Source organism: Clinocottus analis, unplaced genomic scaffold (genome assembly GCF_023055335.1).
Source record: "Clinocottus analis isolate CAN_PGR_092001 unplaced genomic scaffold, fCliAna1.0.p SCAF_10, whole genome shotgun sequence".
Lineage (NCBI taxonomy): Eukaryota > Metazoa > Chordata > Actinopteri > Perciformes > Cottidae > Clinocottus > Clinocottus analis.
In genome coordinates this window covers 16,184,525-16,202,231 of record NW_027175821.1, presented here as the reverse complement: position 1 = coordinate 16,202,231, position 17,707 = coordinate 16,184,525, and the positions used below count along the sequence as shown (strand labels likewise).

The following is a 17,707-nucleotide window of genomic DNA, read 5'->3' as shown; positions in this document are numbered from 1 at the left end:
ATTATATTATCAGTCACATTTCTATTACTGCTTTTTATTATCATTGTCATGCTATGATATGCACTGCTGCTGTTACTCATAGTGGGGGGATCTTTTTCTGTCATCATTCTGCTTTTACTGGGGCTACGTCTGCTATTCCTGCCCTCAATACATGAATCATTTATATCATGTTATGGATCGACTACGTTGTAATTCTATGATGTTGTACAGAATGTACACATGATATATCGTACGCGTCTGTCCATCATGGGAGCGGGCTCCCTCCTCTGAAGATGGCCTTGAGGTTTCTTCTTTTCTTTTCCCAGTAAAGTGGAGGGGAAAAAAAGGATGTTGTATGTTGTACAGGTAAAGCCCTCTGAGGCAAAATGTGTGATTTGTGATATTGGGCAATAACAAATAATTTAATTGCACTCTGATGTATATATTATGTTTTAAACGACTTGAAGTGTGGGTTTGAATGTCTTGAGGCGAGTGCAAAGCAGATATCTAATTTGATTAACATCCTTACCTGTGAGAGCTCGCTGGCATCTATTTGACCGTTGTAATCTGCGTCAAAGCGTTTGAACATCATATCAACGAGTTGCTTCCTGGCCGCCATGTTGTCCTTGTGGGCCCCGTGGATGTTAGACCCCATGTACCGCTTGTCATGCAAATCCAGAATCTTGGTTTTCAGCCGACGGTAGTCGCTCAGTCTGCAGTTATCATCTGGGAAAGACAGACAGAGGGATGGCAGAATTATTAGGAGAAGGAAAGACTATTTATAAAAAAACATGTGGCATTCGCTACTGTCAGAGCTGATGGGATAGTCCTTTCGTCTTTTTAGTTCGGACTACTAAATGATGTCAATGTTACCGAGCCGTTTACAAACAGATATTTAATAAATATCTAAATGATTCCCAGGTCTCGATTCCCTGAAAAAACAGCATGATGAAAAGCATTAAACTTGTGATTTCTAAACTTGGACGCCATGTTTCAAATGTCAGCCAATTAGTACCTGTGACAACTACAATCTCCCTGAAGACTCTGGTTATGAAACAATACGCTTCTGTTCATATCCAGCAAAACTCCAACCTCTGATTACCTGAACCACAATAACAAATGCTAAGGATCCTTTTTCTCCCGAGGGGAAGCGGAAACAGTGTCAGTCGCGCAGCGTTTCACCGCCTCGAACCAAGAAAGCAGCGGCGGCCCTGTCACCGCAAAGAAACTGACAAGCAAATCCGTAACACTGGTGGCAAGAGCTAACCCTGACAGCTGCGGGATACGCGCCGGCGTTGTATTTACACTCCGCCATCAAAGGCTCCAGATGAAAGAAGTCAACTACATGAAAAGGTTCAGCGGAGTAGGGTCGAGGCAAAGAGAAAATAATGACTAGAACTACAGGTTGACACGTGTGATTTCAACTTCTCATTGTTGGATGTGGAAGTGTTCCTCCTCTAATAACAGTTATATTAGCGCCTGTCAACCAACCCACCAGAAAAACTTTGTTGTTCACGATGACGCTTTTCAAATCTCAAGGAGGAGGGGGAGGCGTGTGCGCACACCTACCCAGGACCAATATGGAATAACAGCTGCCGCGTTGGAGCCTTCTGCGAGACAAATTGACTTTGTCGGGAATGATCGGGGCGCGGATGATTTAGTGAGACCGTTAATGAGATCTCCGCTCGGTAGAACCGGGCGCTGGCTGAGAGCCGCCGACGAGTTTTGAGGTTTCGCACCGAGAGGGCGGGTCCTCGTGTCATCAGCTGACGACGCGGGATCTTGTTTCTCTCGACATTTTCTTCCGGGCTTTCCTTTTCAGCGGAACAACTTGAGCAATCCGCGAGCGTTTCAATGAGACGCTTAAGCCGTCGTCGGGGGCATGAGATGCTGAGTGGAGCGCTCCTGTCGGTGAAACCAATGGGCTTCCACTGAAACTATCCAGTCTGTGTGACCTTGCGAAGTCCAAGAAAAAGTGGATCTACAAATATTCCACCATACACATATAGACAAAGAATGAGTGTCAACAAAAGACTTTGAACTGCAAATTAAACTTATTTCGTGAGCGTCTTAGTTTCGCAAGAACACGTCTTGTTTTTTCCAGGGAAACTTCACCAAATCTTTCAGCTACAGATGGTTAACAGGTAAAAGGTCAATTTTAATAATGGCAAAACGCCTCCACACACACTGTGTGAATCATATGCCAGACGTCACCAACGATTAATCTAGTTGTACACCCATGGAAAATCTGCACCTATGTGGTAGAAAATGTTGGTATTTCTGGCAGTACGGGGTGTGGGTATCGTTTGGATTTCATCCTTAATACTGCTCGTATTGATCCTCCTCTTTGGTTTGGTTCTTTATCAATACTCTTATAGGTTAGTTTTCTTTCCTTTATAACACATTTAAAAAATATATATCCATTGTGAAATGAATTTATTTATATTTTAAATATAAATACATGTGTTTTTTAGACCAGCAACAGTCATTTTTACAACAGCAAAGTCGATAAATGCAATAAACTCATGAGAAAGTAAATAAAATGTCAATTTATTAATAAATGAAATATCCATGAATAGTTATAGTGTCATATCATTCCTAATTGATAAAGCATTGGCTTTTTACTCACAAAGGTTGTGTTGCTCTCACAGTAACGAGCATAGTTGACGTCAACTCAACTTATTTTTGAGCTCTCTACACTGTGGCCTTCACTCTCTATGTGTGTGTGTGTGTGTGTGTGTGTGTGTGTCTAACTTATCAATATTACATTTTTTAATAATTTAGCATCAGTGCACGTTTAATACCCATCTGTACAGTTGTTTTTTGTGTTTTCGTGTCTCAGTGGTTTCTGAGCTGTAGACATGTTGTCCAAAATGGAAATCTCCTCTTCCAATGCTTTCTTTTTAAATAACTTGGGAAGCTGAATACTTGAAAGTTCCCATAGCCGGGTGGAGAGCAGGAGCAACGCTTCTGTTTGTCTTAGCGGGCATACGCGTCAGTCAGAGGCACACAGAGTTGTTGACAGATGTTGGAGGTGCATGCTCAGCTTGAAGCGTCACGAAACTCGCCGAGTGTGAACAACCGCAGAGGTGGCTGGTGAGCGTGTCCTTTCTACAAGTCACTGCAGATAGCGTACCAACACAAGGATCTTTTGAATTACAACAACAACAACAAAATCTGGCAGCTGAGACCGTGACAGAGGCTGCTGAATGCAGCCAGCGAGCTCGACTCGTGCCGTGGAAACGGCACCGGTGGTTAGAGCGCACGCCGTTCTGCTGCATGTCATGGGACGGACTCTGTTTTGACAAGCGCCAGTGCCAGGGAAGCTGACTTGGTCACAAATGGCAGAATGAATAAAAGATAAATGGCTGCTGGCATAACCAGGGGATATGAAGGTCAGCGGCGTCAAAGGAGCACGCACTGGCACATGCACACGCACACACACACACACAAGTGCACACAAACACACTTGCACACACCAACTGCTTTGCACACACATGTACTCACAGTCCACCAAGTATTCAAACAGTGCATGTCGACACAGGCAAGAGTTAGCATTAATTAATTAGACAATGGCGACAAAAATCGCTCTCAAGTGTACTGAATCAACATACCTCGGTCCAGAGAGGCCTTGAGGGAACTGCTTACGACTCTGCAGACATCTATTGTGTTTTTCAGCCCAATCAAGATAGGATTCTCTGCCTTGTAAAACCCAGCCTTGGGTTGTGTAGCCAGTCTCCGCCGCCCAAATTGCTTTTGAGCTTTGTGGGACACATTACAATGCAACCTGCCTGCTTATTCTATATCACAGGCAAGGCAATCACACGAGCAAACTTACACAAAGTAAGTGTGCGCCCGAGATGTTGATGGTTTGAATCATGAGTCCAGGAGAAAAAGCCCAGATTGAAACCTTGTGTCTGTCAAAACATATGCTCGCTGCCCCTGCTGTGGCATTGTACACAGAACTACAGGAGCAGCATGAAGGCCGGCTCCACAGATCTATAAGACAGAAGAAGAACATTCCTATAGTCCACTGCTATAAGACTTATAAGACTATAATAAGTCATCTCTGACCATCCATTTACCTCCCTCCCTACCCATGGCTTAAGGTGTAAGGCGTTGGCCGTGAACCACTCCAGACTTAGTTGCGCCTCTTCCTTTTCTTTCCTGTCATCTCTTCACTGTCGTGTTTAAAAAAAAGGAAATAAATGCATGTATGCACATGCGTGCATAACCTTTCTTTTATATTAAGTGCATTTGTTTAAATGAAATCTGCAATAAATGTCGACCTGCATCCTCACTAACATACATTTCAAAAAACAATCTACCTTCTGCAATGGCTGGTTTGCATGTTTGTTATTTCGACTGTGCGATAGAAAGCAGAACTTGTGGCAGTTGCCAACTACATACGTGTTTGTTTGTGTTTGTGCATGACATGACACCTAATTCATCATATGCAACACAGATTTAGCATATTGATGGAAAGGTGTGATCTTTGCAGGAGGGAAAGACAACTCCTTACATCAAAGTATTTTCTGCCGTATTCAACATTCACTTCATACACTCTCAAGAGCCGGAATCTTTCTACAGGTCGCCGGCAATCTTAAACATTTCTTTTCAAAGTCTTTTAAAGTATTTTTACACATACTAATGACAAAGCAGCCCATTTAGGCCACATGCAATTACAAGCTGAGTCCACTGTTCAAGGAGAGGTAACAGTTGTGATAGGAGCATCTACTGTAGGACCCCGACCGGAACGCTTTATTATAAAGTGGCTTTCATCGACATTATTCATGGATGAAACGCATGACATTTTCCAGGGGCAGAAGGTTCTGCAGAAAGCAGCTGATACAACAAAACCGGGTGTCAAAGAGTCAGGCTGTGAAACTTTGTTTTAATCCACTCACAGGAGCGTTTACACTCAATATTTCACCATCACTCTCTCTATACTTTGGGATAGCATTTTGTCATAGTGGCTGTTAATCTGTCACTGTGCCTTTTACTCAAAATGTAGTGGTATTTTAATAGTAGGTGGTATTTTTTCTTCATAATAGGACATGAAGGTCGTTTGGCTTCGGCTGTTCAGCGACCTTGCTCGTGACAAATGTCCCCGGTCACATAGGCTCCATATGTGGCGAGAGGCTGGCCATGTTCCACCAGGCAAAACCATTGCCTCTTATTAATTCCCTTGAACTGTTCACATAATGTAGAGGTCAAGTCCTCACCTGGATAGAAATACCAGAGTGAAAGGACTCATATACGCTCTATCGATCGGGGGCAAATCATGTATTTGACTAAAGCTATTTGTCAAACAGAAGCAACGCAGTAGCGGCAGGCTGCTCTGCTGCCGGTAGAGATTTGTTAGTAAATGCAAAGCTCGAGCCATTGTTCCCAACGGATTTCTTTAATATAAATGAATCAGGTTTCCCTCTGTGTTTTTCAGTCTTTTAAAGCTGCATGGAGAATGCTTTGGAGTCCTTGATTTGGCAAGAGAGCGTCTCAGGATCAGCATGTTGACAGGCCAGCATTTCATCTGAAAGAGGAACACCGCCGACTTAAGATATCAATGTCGGTTAGCGGGCCTTGGAAAGTAGTGTAAAAAAATAATAATAAAAGTTGTGTAAAACCTTTTGTGGCTCCAGAGGGAGCACACAACCAAGTTGAAAACAAGCAGTCAAACTACAATTACCACCTTGTGGTTGTATGCTTCTGCCAACGATGTGCAGTTTAGATCCATGCCTGTCCAAAATGTGATTTACTGATCTCAGCATGGCCTTGGTAAAATAGTGCTTACTGCCTTATACAGTATTCCACTTGTGGGAATCGCAGCACATGCATCTCTAATTCAAATCCTCAGATGTTCATGTCTATCTTCAGTTTTATTTTTTGGACTATCGTTCCATTTCTGAAAGCAGTGTTGTCACGAGGGGATATTCCATATCGCCTCTACCTTCAAGGCACTCCTGATATATTGTGTTCACGGGAAATGGGATGGACGTTCGTGCCAGATATAAAGGAACTCCTTCAAGGCATTACTGAATTATCGTGTTCACGATAGCGATAGGTACGGATAGATGGAAGGAGGCGTAAAACTCTGGCGGTTTAGAGTTAAAAAGAGGTGAAGGGTAGCGCTGCACCTCCTCTAGTGGAGGCGGCCACTTCTCGCATAACAGATGCAAATCTAACAGTGTACTTTTAATGATGCATTGTGGGTAATGGAGGCGGGATGTTTTGACAAAAAAGAACATATGGAGTAAAACGCTGGTTCTGCTGTGTGTACTTTTTGTTTTAGTTAGACAGTTATATAAGTCAGTGCAGTGAGGTACTCACAAGCACCGATACAGACTGAACAGCGAGACCGGTGCAAGCAGCACTTTAACCATTTGGTATGTTTTAACCTTGAAATTCGATTTGCCCATCTGTGTGGTATTTTTGTACCATGGCTAATAGCAGGAGGGGCACAGACAGGTGGGACTTTAATTGAAATGACAGAGTGCAGAGACCTGCTAGTTTTTGGTAGAAATTGGGACTCACAGAATGCCGACATGGGCACGTTGCAGCTGCGCTTCAATGGCATCTGATTGAATAAATATGTGAATAAAACACAGCTTCAGCTGTCTCGCCTGCAAATAACAAGCTTTTCATTGCACTTGCTTTAAGTGCATAACCGCCAGCTCAAGTTATCTGAGGTAAACGATACACGTGCAACTTTCTCTGCATGGCATTCAATAATTTGAAGAAATATGTTGCTATTATGAAATAATGTTGTTAAAAAAAAACTGATTCATACCATCACTAACCTTGAGACACATTCTTTCGCAGCAAGAAAATAAAGGTTCAATTAAATTAGAGCCGAAATGTCAGTACAGCGGCCTGGACTGATCTATAATTAAACAGGTGATTCGTAGCCATAACCCTGCTGTAAAATGCAAAAAAAAAAAGACTTGCTCTTCAGTTAATTGAATCCCTGCAACCATTAGAAAAGGGCCAGAATAGAGCCCAAAGGTGGACTCCGACCCTGCTGTAGTACAACTCTAACATCCACGCTCCATTTGCAGAGGGCAGAGATCCCACACCTTTTATAATAATTATTACCGTGAGCAGAAGAAGCCACGAAAGGCCAATCCAAGATAGTCGCTCGTTGCGTGCGCAACGGCTTTTCAAAATAAACTTCCGACACCAAAGGAGAATTTAGGTTTAGGCAGCGAAATCTCGGAGTTAGGTTTGTCGAGAGAGCGTGGTTGATGTTGTGCGTCGGAGCACTGACCAAGCTGCATTACCTGGCGCGCTGGGACTGAGAAGGGGTTGAGAAGTCAGTGAGAAAAAAGGCAAACCTCCTCCATCCTGTCCAGTGTTCACTGAGGCCATAAGCGTGGGTGAGCCCGCCTCCCCCTGCCTCCTCCAGCTGCCTCCTCCTTTAAAAGCACTACTGTTTTATTTATATCAAGAGAAAAAGATGGCTCAGCGGAATAGCCGGAGTCCACTGTGCCGAAACTGTCCCATCTTTGCTCCACGGTGCTCAGCCCCCCTTACCCCTCCATCACCACCACCTCCTCCAGCTTTTCCATCTTCGTCTCCGAGGCCCTGGATACTGCCACGGCTCACAATACATCAAGACAGCATAGTGTGACAACTGGGTTACCCAAATCAGAGGTCACTGATTGCAATCTTTAAGAGCAACTAGAGGTGTCACTGCCGCAACACCTGAATGAATCTGCAATGGATATCGGGGCAGTGGGGCTGCAGACTCCTCGCAGCCGCTCTGTCCGGGATGATATGAATGCAGAACAACTCACAGCAGACCTCGGGCACAGATAACCGACTTTTGCCATCATTCCAGAGTTTCAGAAGAAAACTTTTAGTCTCTGACTGCCATGCTGAAGAGCTGTGCATCGATGAGCATCGATGAGGGAAGACTGAGGTTAAAAATAAATGTCTGACCTCGGTAATATAGCAGATGAGAAACCGATTTAACCACGAGGTCCATGAAGTAGCTGCTCTGGATCTTTCAATCAGATCGCATGATCCTCATCTGGAGATGGACTTAAGTTGTTGATATGTGTGTCTATTCAATTCAATTCATTTTGTCCAGCCCAAAATCACAAATTACAAGTTTGCCTCTGAGGGCTTCTTGCAGAGTGACTGAATATTTTAAACGTTAACCAACAACATAGAAAAAAAAGACACTTTAGCAACACATTTCCTCTGATCGCCAGATTATGAATGTAACAAGTGTTGATGACTCACACTCACGACTGATACAGTAACCAGTCCTCTGATCTAAACACAAATAATGACAAGAAGATTCTACCTCCATCTTTTCAACCAGAAAGTCACTGTTTGCACAGCCACAAGAGACAAAAGGTCATTATTTACCAATACTGCCACCTTTCTTTTTTCTCTCCACAGTTTCTCGGGTAACTTTAATTTGTTTGAAAGTAACTTGTCTGTTAACAGCTCAGGACAGATTCCTTCCCTTCATTCAGTGTCTGTCACTACGGTTTCCTCCTCAGATGCGAGTGAGATTCTCTCCCTCCCGTCTTGCTCAGGGACCGCTGCTGTTCCATACGTCTTAATCTTTGATGTATTACCTCCCTCCCTTCTCACCTTGAAGGGGATCATTATCATCCAGGAGACTTGACTCCAACCTCTTCCCACCCATCTAATTCATGCCTCCCACACTCATCTTCTTCACTGAGCTCTGACAGAAGCCTCCAGAGGTGTTTTGGAGCTTTAAAATCTCCTCTCAGCCTTCGTGCTGTCAGCTACAAAACCCTACAGCGCCCCAAAACTGGACCAGTTCCACTTTGGTGAGCTTTAGTGCTAACTCTGTTGGCTCATGTCCATGATTAACGGGATGTGTTCTCATGGGTCATATTCATGCTTAATGGCATTTATTGGTAAACGTATGACACATTTACCAATGCACACCGCCGAACAAGAGGAACAAGAGGAACTTGTGTCCTAGAGGCGAATTGTGTCTGTTGGGAATTTTGGGGTTTTTACGAAATCCAAAGTCGCTACAGTATTGCTAACACAAGCAAGTCAGTCACTTTAGCACAAAATGTGTTGGCGTACAAAAATCAAGGATGTCAGTAGCGCCGGTGAAACAGCAGCCGCAAAGATTCAGACAGCTGAGACGCTGCTATTGACTGGCATAGGAAGCGCTGGAGCGACATTACGAACAGAAAAGAAAGACGGCTTTAGTGTAAAACAAAAGAATTGAGGTAACATTGTCTTGCCAGGACGAACATACTTCAGCTTAACTGCTATCCTAACCTTAAGCCAACAACGATCCGCCCACTCAGTGCTTAGTTTATAGTGTTTATACAACTATCTTAGAATACCTTGTCATCATATAAAAACTATGTTTTTGTTACATTACGTTTTAATGTTGCAATTTGCACATTGAGAAGTGTTTACATTCTGCAACTGCTTCAAGCGTTCTGATGTCTTCAAATATTGTATCACTTTGTGGGGGCAAGCAAACCCGATAGTATTCAAAAACCTTCAGTATGACATAATGATGACATTAAAATATTTCAAATATATAAACGTAATGTACTCCTGACTGTATTAAGCCACCATAAACCTAAAAAAAAAACAAGAAGAAAGAAAAGTTGAAACCCCCAGAATCTTAAAAGATGCCGTGGTAGAGATGTTTGGTCATACTGCCCAGCAAGGGATAGAAAACCAGACAGAGAAAGAAGAGGAAGAGATAAAGAAAGGAGGCTTTGTTCACTTCTCAAACCTGGTCCCGGTAGAGTTGATTACAAAGAGCTTTCTCCTTCAGTGGCAGGTCTTGTTGACGACATGATGGAGGACAGTGACCCAGGGGCCGAACACACCTAGGCAGCGATATCAAATCAACACACTGCCGCAGGTCTATATTTGGGCAATAGCAGACAGACTAGAACATATTGTTTTTCCCACAGATGGGCAAAAGAAGTAGACAGACAATACAATAGACTTAAAAACACCCTTCAGAAGCAGAATAAATTATGCCACCAGTTGATTTAAAGACTTAATATCTTCGAACCTCAGAGGAAAAAGCAAAGGCAAAGAAAATAGTCTGACATCATAAATCTGATTGCTCTCGCGACTAACAAAATACACAGAAGGGGATATTTTATGTTTAAACTAAATTGGGTGACAGTGTGGTCAGTTTAGCTAACTTGTCTACCTCCTAGAGTCAGTCCACGACGTGAACTTCCAGGATGGGCCTCCCATTTTACACTCTGCTTCACTCTGCTCTCCCATATGAAGTCAAGAATTCAACCCAAAAAGAAAGTTTTCCTTGTGGTTATACTTTATATTTAGGCTGTCAATTTGATTAATGGGTGAGTTAAATGAGCATTTAAATAAAACTGAATTTCTCACAAAAAGAACCAATTTTAAATTGTCTCCTTATGAGTTTCCAAGAAGTAAGTAATTCAACATCGAAAAGGATGAAAATAATTCAAAGAAATCGTCGGCGACCGATCAGCTGACTAATCACCGAGGAAGCGGCAGCAACCTTACATCTGTGCGGCGTGCAAAACGTTCAGCCAAGCACACGTTTCGAACAAGTCAGCTCCGCACAGTTTACTGACTCCACAAACGCAAACAACCCGGCACGGATTACAAAGCAAGTGGAGCGTGAATGCACAACGCTTTGTCAAATGCCAAAGCTCAACTCTTCAGCCAGCCTGGACGAGACTCCAGTTTCACGACTACCGAGCAAACTCCATGAAGATCAAACGATGCAATACGAGCATACGAGCACGTGGGCGTATGTGGACTTTAAATTGAGAATAATTTCCCAACCCGACAGAGTTTATTATATATATATATCGACGGCTGGAGAGCAAAACCTTCTACCGGAAAAATGCACTTTTTTTGTGAATAACATAACCTGTTGTTTTCTTGCAGAATTATATTTGTTAAGCATACCCAATACAGAATACAAGATACAAAAACCCCCCCCACAAAGTGCAGATAGGAGGGTTTCCCCCACTTGTCCGGGATCATTTTGCAGATAGGAGGTTCTGCACTTAATCCATAATCGGCTCTGCTCCTGTCGTGTGGAAATATGACTACGGAGTACTCGTTGGCCGTTCTCCTGATCATAAGCGGCTATGGCATTTACATTTCACCCAGCTGGCTTCTTTGCACACAGAGACAGTTTGCCTTTCAATGTGTTTATTTTACTCCCCAGAGCCGCTCAGCCTCTGAGAAATGTTTGCACCGCAAACTGCCATAGGGCCGCTGTGTGGTGTAAAGTCGTACACAAATCCATCCAGCTTTATGCTGTGGCTAGTGTTATAGGAGACACTAATGGCACACCCACAGCCTCCTAGTCTGAGTATAAAGCAGACCCTTACACTGACCGGCAGTCAAACTTATTATCACAATCCCCCCTGAAGTCTGCTTTTCATCCCACAGTGGGGTCAGCATTAGGTTAAAGGACTCTATTATCATCCATTTAGCCATTCCAGTCATAGCTGGGTACCATAAAGAGTTGAATTCCCATAGATCTGCAGCCCCAGATACAGATATGGAATGCAGCCTTTATTGATCGGGTCATAAAGGATTCAGCTTCACAAACATGGACGGAAACGAAACAAGACTGTTTCCCCGGTCACTATTTCAGCAGCCATATATATATTTTTTGTCACATCTCCAGACCACATTTTGGACATGTCACGTTTTCATCCATCCTGGTTATTTATTCAAGTGCATTGTGATCACCTTGACCATCAGTAGGGAGGAGTAAACGCGTTCAGGTCAGCAGGATTGTAAAGCATTTTTTCTGCCCAGAGCATTTTTCTAGCTGATGGTTTTGTCAGAAATTGGAATGTTTTCTGATGTATGGAGTAATCTGCCGAATTGGCAGCCTGCTCAGTCATTTCAGCTTTTGACAGACTCACATTTAAACTGATAGAAGCCAGAGGAAAAAGTTCCCCGACTTAAATCAAAGAGGAGGCTTTATGTGCACCGCACTGTATGTGCTGAGCATTTCACGACTGCTATTTCCCAATCGGGTAGAGACTCAGAAAGGCTATAATATTTCAAAAAACATCAGAGGAATTTTAACAGTTTGATCAACAATGTCGTCTGTTAAACTAGCTTCACCTTTTACCGAGGTGTTACTAAACATGTAGCTTGTCGTGTCAGGTATTTAGGGATTCATTCACAACTCATAAAAAAAGGAAAATATATATAAAGACCTTAGCTGCAGTTTCTCCAACAATAAAAAAATACCCACTCAAGGCCCATTAACTGGCTGGCTCTGGAGTTGTCGACCACATCAGTAGGCTCAGAATAACGGGAAGTCTTAATTATTATCAATTTTCACCTTCAACAGTTTGCACCGTGTGTGTTAAGGCGGTGAAAATGCACTCTGCACATGCGCAGAGGTACAGAAGTCCCATCTGTTTGAGCTGCTGTCCATTTTGATAGAATAAAACAGAACAGCATGAAACATCACAATTTATTTTGCGTTTTTTTTTTAATTTTTGTCAGCTGCAGCAGACGTCGACGTTTTGCCACGCGTTGGCCAACTTAACAGTTCTGGAAAGGTAGCCGGCACGGACCTGCAGATCTGTGCTGGAAACATAAATTGCTTCTAAAAAATGTTTACAGCGTCAGATTGTTTAAGAAAACTAGAACGACACTCGCCCCTAAGAGAGCACAGAGAGGGTGCAGACGATGGTGCATTCAGGTGCTCCTCACATGGTCCTTTTTCCAGTAAAATCCTCAAGTGTCTCAATCATGATTTCTCAATGCCGGCTGAAACAAAATACCAGCTGTATTTGAGTTGTTACCATTGGAGGGGCGGCGGGGCGGTCAATGAATCATCACAGTCGGCATAGCATTTTTGTGATTACTTCGAAACTACGCGACTGCAGCACAAATGTCTTGTATTGAAATGGCATTGAAAGTGACTTAGTAACTAGCCAGATGTCTTACAAGTTTGTAAGGTGACAATATGTCTGCTGCTGCCAAGTGGCCCAAAACAATCTGTTATGGCAGGACAACGTCAACAGTTGTGATCGTCAAAAAACAATGCATGCCGGTTAGATTTGTGTCCGACTTGCGGTGACGTCACGCACACGTGGTCAACGAGACTCTCACGAGAGAAAAGGCGGCCGTCAATTTTAGAGCCAGGCGCTGCAGCAGCTCTCCACCGCCTGCATGGCCCAGTGCATGATGGGAAACGCCTGGCTGTCGCCACATCAGAGAGCTGATTGGCTCTTAGATCTGACAGCAAACGCCACGTGGAGAAAATCCTATTTTTATGTGTAGTTGTAATACTTAATGCTCAATTGTTGACTATTAGTTTAAGATTTAATCTAAAAACATATATTGTGTGGTTGATAGTACGAAATCATATTTATATAACACATATGAAAACCAGTAGTAATGTATTTAATAGGTATAAAATAACAAAGGAAGCTGCTACACGCACATTTCTACATAAATATATATATTTATAATCACATATATATGAATCCAAAAGTCATTTGTAAACTAGAAGTAGACTACAGATCGGAACTAACAGGAAGTCGTTTTTTTCCGTGGCTTCCTGTTGATACTTTGAAGGCAGCTGAAAACTGTCCGACTTGATAGCAGTTTGTGGCTAACGGCTCCCGCAGCGGCCGCCTGCTCTTGGCTCCGCCCAAACGAACGAGCCATGTGTCTCTCGTTTCAGACTCACACTAATTGTATCGCGCAGGCCATTTAAAAACATGACCTTTTACTTGTATTACTTTAACTCGTATTTTTTGGTCCATTTTTTCCCTTTCTCTTCGTCAATAACAGATCCATTGCTCACTTTGATTGCTCTGCCCAGGACATGACAATCAAACACGCGTGTCCGTCACTGGGTGAGATGGGTTGCGCTATACATAGACTGTAGTCAACAGTTTGATATTAGAAAACGCCCACAGCACTTTAGCACTGTAACCCAGTCCCCCCCCCCTTCCCATTCTCTTCCTCTCTCCATCTCTGTATAGTGTCTAACTCACAAAGCACACCGCTTTAAGCAATGTTGGCAGCTATTGTTCACATTTATTTCACCAAATTGTTCAAAGGCTTCAAATCCAGGATGGAGAAAGTGGGTGGAAAATAAAAGAAAGGCAGAGAGCAATAAAATGAACACTTTTCACAGGAAAAGGGATTTTAACCAATACTTAAATGTGTATATATATATATTCCTTAACCTCAAAAGACCATTGAAGAGACATCCTCATGTACAATGGTGTGAACGCATAAAACAATGCGCGCAAACAAAATGTCTTTACATAAATACAACAATGCATGATGGAAAGCCCTCTCGCGGAGACTGCAAACATGCTTCTGGAGCCCATTCACTTAAAATAGCTGCACTTGTAACATAATTCAGTTGGCCCTTCCATCAAGATGCTAAAGTGATTTTTAAGGGTTTGTAAAAATGGGTCACAACGATTTCGAGGACAAACCAAAATGTGGACTGAATACATTCTTAATTGAAAAGAAATTATAATTTTACAAACTAAGGAAGTTGGATAAGTCAAAACCACTGCCAAGGTCCTCCAGTCATGCATTCAACCCAGAGCTGCTCCAGAGATAGTAGAAGACAAGAAAAAGCTGGCGTCTCTTTGAAACTTTGCAAATGTGTTACAAAAGGCTGCAGGAAATACAAAAAACATTATGCATATATTTACCTGACAAAGCTTTATATCCTAGACGTTTTACGTTGTATTATTTTTTGAACAGTGGGTGTAGTTACTCTTATCTTTGTCACAAATTCGTCCTGTGAACAGCGATGAAATTATTCTGCACTGGCGAACTCCTATTCAGCACAACAGGGGGGAGGAACATCAAACATGTATAATTGGCTAATTTGTCATATGATTGTTTGGGATCTGCGGCCCAGTCCTCTGCACACGCCTCTGATGGAATAATTGGCCATTTTAGGCACATAATGAACATGAATATAGGATGCTTTGAAGCCGAGCACAAGCTATAAATAATCCCATCGATCAAAGACACCGGCTCCTTGTCTTGAAGTGTGCAAACCTGCGAGGGTTTTGGCGGCGTCTGCATCGGATTGCATTCAACAAAAAATATGACACGAGACATTACCAATTAGTCTGAGCCTATAAATAGATTTGCCGCTTCCGCAGGTGTCGAGTAGAGGTTGGAATTTGTCGTAAACAAATAATTAAAAGATATATTCAGATTCTACTTCGGTAGTACAACTGTATAGTGTGGATCAAAAATATTGACTTCAAACATTTCTTTCATGTTTCATGGTTTAATATCAAAGCCAAGCTACTTGTCCTTCAAATCAATACGGCACAGCGGTGCTATGTAATATTTATAATTTGCTTGTGGTCATCTTTGAAAGCGTCTCTGGACTGCAGACAGTTCAACGTTGTGTTTGGTTGAAAAGAGTTCAGTGTTTATTTTTATAATTCACCCGGTTGATGCTCATTCATTCAGTTAGGTCAAGAAAACACACTCCATGTTTGTTTTGGTCTCGTGTGTTTAATATCCTGCAAATATCCACGTAACTGTTTATCTCACAGTTCTACCGGACACACCGCTGGAGCGTGGACCTGTTGCACTGAGTTCAGCTGTCGGATTTTAAAACACGTCTGGGACACACTCTGTGTGTGTGTGTGTGTGTGTGTGTGTGTGTGTGTGTGTGTGTGTGTGTGTGTTATTTAGTCAATCATTAAATACAATAGGTAAAGCCACAAATTAATGTACAAAAAAATAAAGAGGAAAAAGCTATAGGCAGAAGCATAATGCTTATTTATTAAATCTGAAATGTGTATCAATTAAATCAGATAATATAAATAAGATAAGAATAAGTTAATATGAAAAAGAATATATATATATATATTTATATATATATACACACACACACACACACACACACACACACACACACACACACACACACACACACGTCATTTTTACATTCATGTTAGCGTTGTTCCATAATTGAACCTCTACAATAGACATACATCTTCTTTTAATCCCTTTTATAGCTTTTTGTACAGTAAACTTACAAACATCTTTAAAATCATATGTGTGCAGGAAGATATGGTTTACACAATAAAGCGAAACACATTGTGCAAATAATCCTTTTTTTTTTTTCATCAGTACAGCGCAAAGCAGCTGGTGCTAATTGTTCTTATAAATAGAATAAACCAAGCCTCAGGTGTATTGACAGTGTACTGAGGAACCACACAGATAATACTGAACATACGGAATATACTGAATGAATTCGCAATATCTGTATGTTAAAAAATCCTCAAGGGTTCCTTCTTTGCCAACAATAAACACTTTAATACATTTATTTATAGATACACGTGGAGAGATGGGGCTACTGGGACAGAATTTAATCAAAGCGGTATACCCGTAACCGTATAATAATTGTGATGACACAGTGTGCATTCCTCCCCAGCTCATGGAGCCCCACCTCATATCTTTTGAATCAAGGAGCCGAATGTAAGGAGCTGCTTTCATTTTTTTGTGAGTGAATATTCTCTATTTATATCTGTGACCGCTGTGGAAAGGAATAACAGCCTCCCAAAAGTTGGTTAACAATAATTGATGGGAGGACAAGCCAAATAGTGTCTTGATATTGGAAAAGGCATCGGTTATTGGGGAACATCGTCGACCCCCGAGACCATCGCTCATTCACACAACCCTGAAAGCAGATAATACCAAAGTAGAGTCACGGCGCGAAGTAATCCGCCTGTTTTGTTTTTTTTTTGTTCGAAGTAGATGTGGCAATTAAACACAAATTAATAGCGAGCCTCACAGCGATGGTTGCTAAGTACCCAGAGTAGCAACTCCCTAAACAATTCGCGCAGGTGTTATCACTCTGCCGATGAATAAACACTTCTCCCTGGAAGATCTCCATCTGCGACTGGAAATTGAAGCCGATGAAATAAAAACAAATGATGAAGGAAGGAGGCAAGGGAGATGAGATTAAAATCACACCACAGGAACTACTGGAGCCAATCGTGTTTCTCAGATTCAAGGGAAGTTGATAACTGGTGGATGAAATTACAGGTCACAGAATAGAGTATCAGACATATCTCTTCATCACAGTGCTGCGCTGTCGCCAGTGTTTACTCAACAAGCTGTGTGCCTCACGGTGAAAGTGGATCATTCCTTCAAGTGCAATGCAACATCAAGATTTACCAAAACACTGAATTGTTATTTATTAGAAGAATGGTATCCAATACCAGATTTCCCCATTGTCGCCGACAACCAATATTTGATTCAGCCCATCGCCAAAATCCAATATCAGCATCGGTGCAGCTTTAGTTTACGGTTGATGTTACCTTCACAGAGCCGAGGTGGAGGAAAGAGAAGGACAGCTACAAATTGCCAGTTAGAAGGAAAAAAACCAGGAGTTTTCTTATTTTTCTTGGTGTCACAATAGAGATAACAAACAAGGCGCGAGGTGAAGGAATGCATTCATTCTCCCCATTTCTCTTCTCTAATTGTGTTCATTCCGAATAAAGTATGCAGTGCTTTACATGTATTGGTTTGGAAAACATACAAATTATCTCTGGTATCTCCTTCCCACAGACAGCGTCGGTGGCCGTAACGAAAGTATTAGATGGAAAGAGATAAACACGTTTTTTTTGTGGTGTCTCTGCTTCTTGAGATGCTCTCAGCCCTTTATGGGGAGGCAGCAGTTCATAAACGATTCTCTCTAATGTCTTTTTAAGAACAT

The 17,707-nt window shown here is 42.2% G+C and overlaps 1 protein-coding gene across 1 annotated transcript in view; it reads right to left on the bottom strand.

The window, feature by feature from the left end:
* Positions 1–17,707, bottom strand: part of fstl5 (follistatin-like 5) — a 154,843-nt gene that overhangs the window by 72,642 nt on the left and 64,494 nt on the right. The window contains exon 5 of the mRNA XM_068595337.1: positions 509–705. Within this exon, the coding sequence (XP_068451438.1) occupies positions 509–705 (197 nt within the window). The remainder of the gene's footprint in view (positions 1–508; positions 706–17,707) is intronic.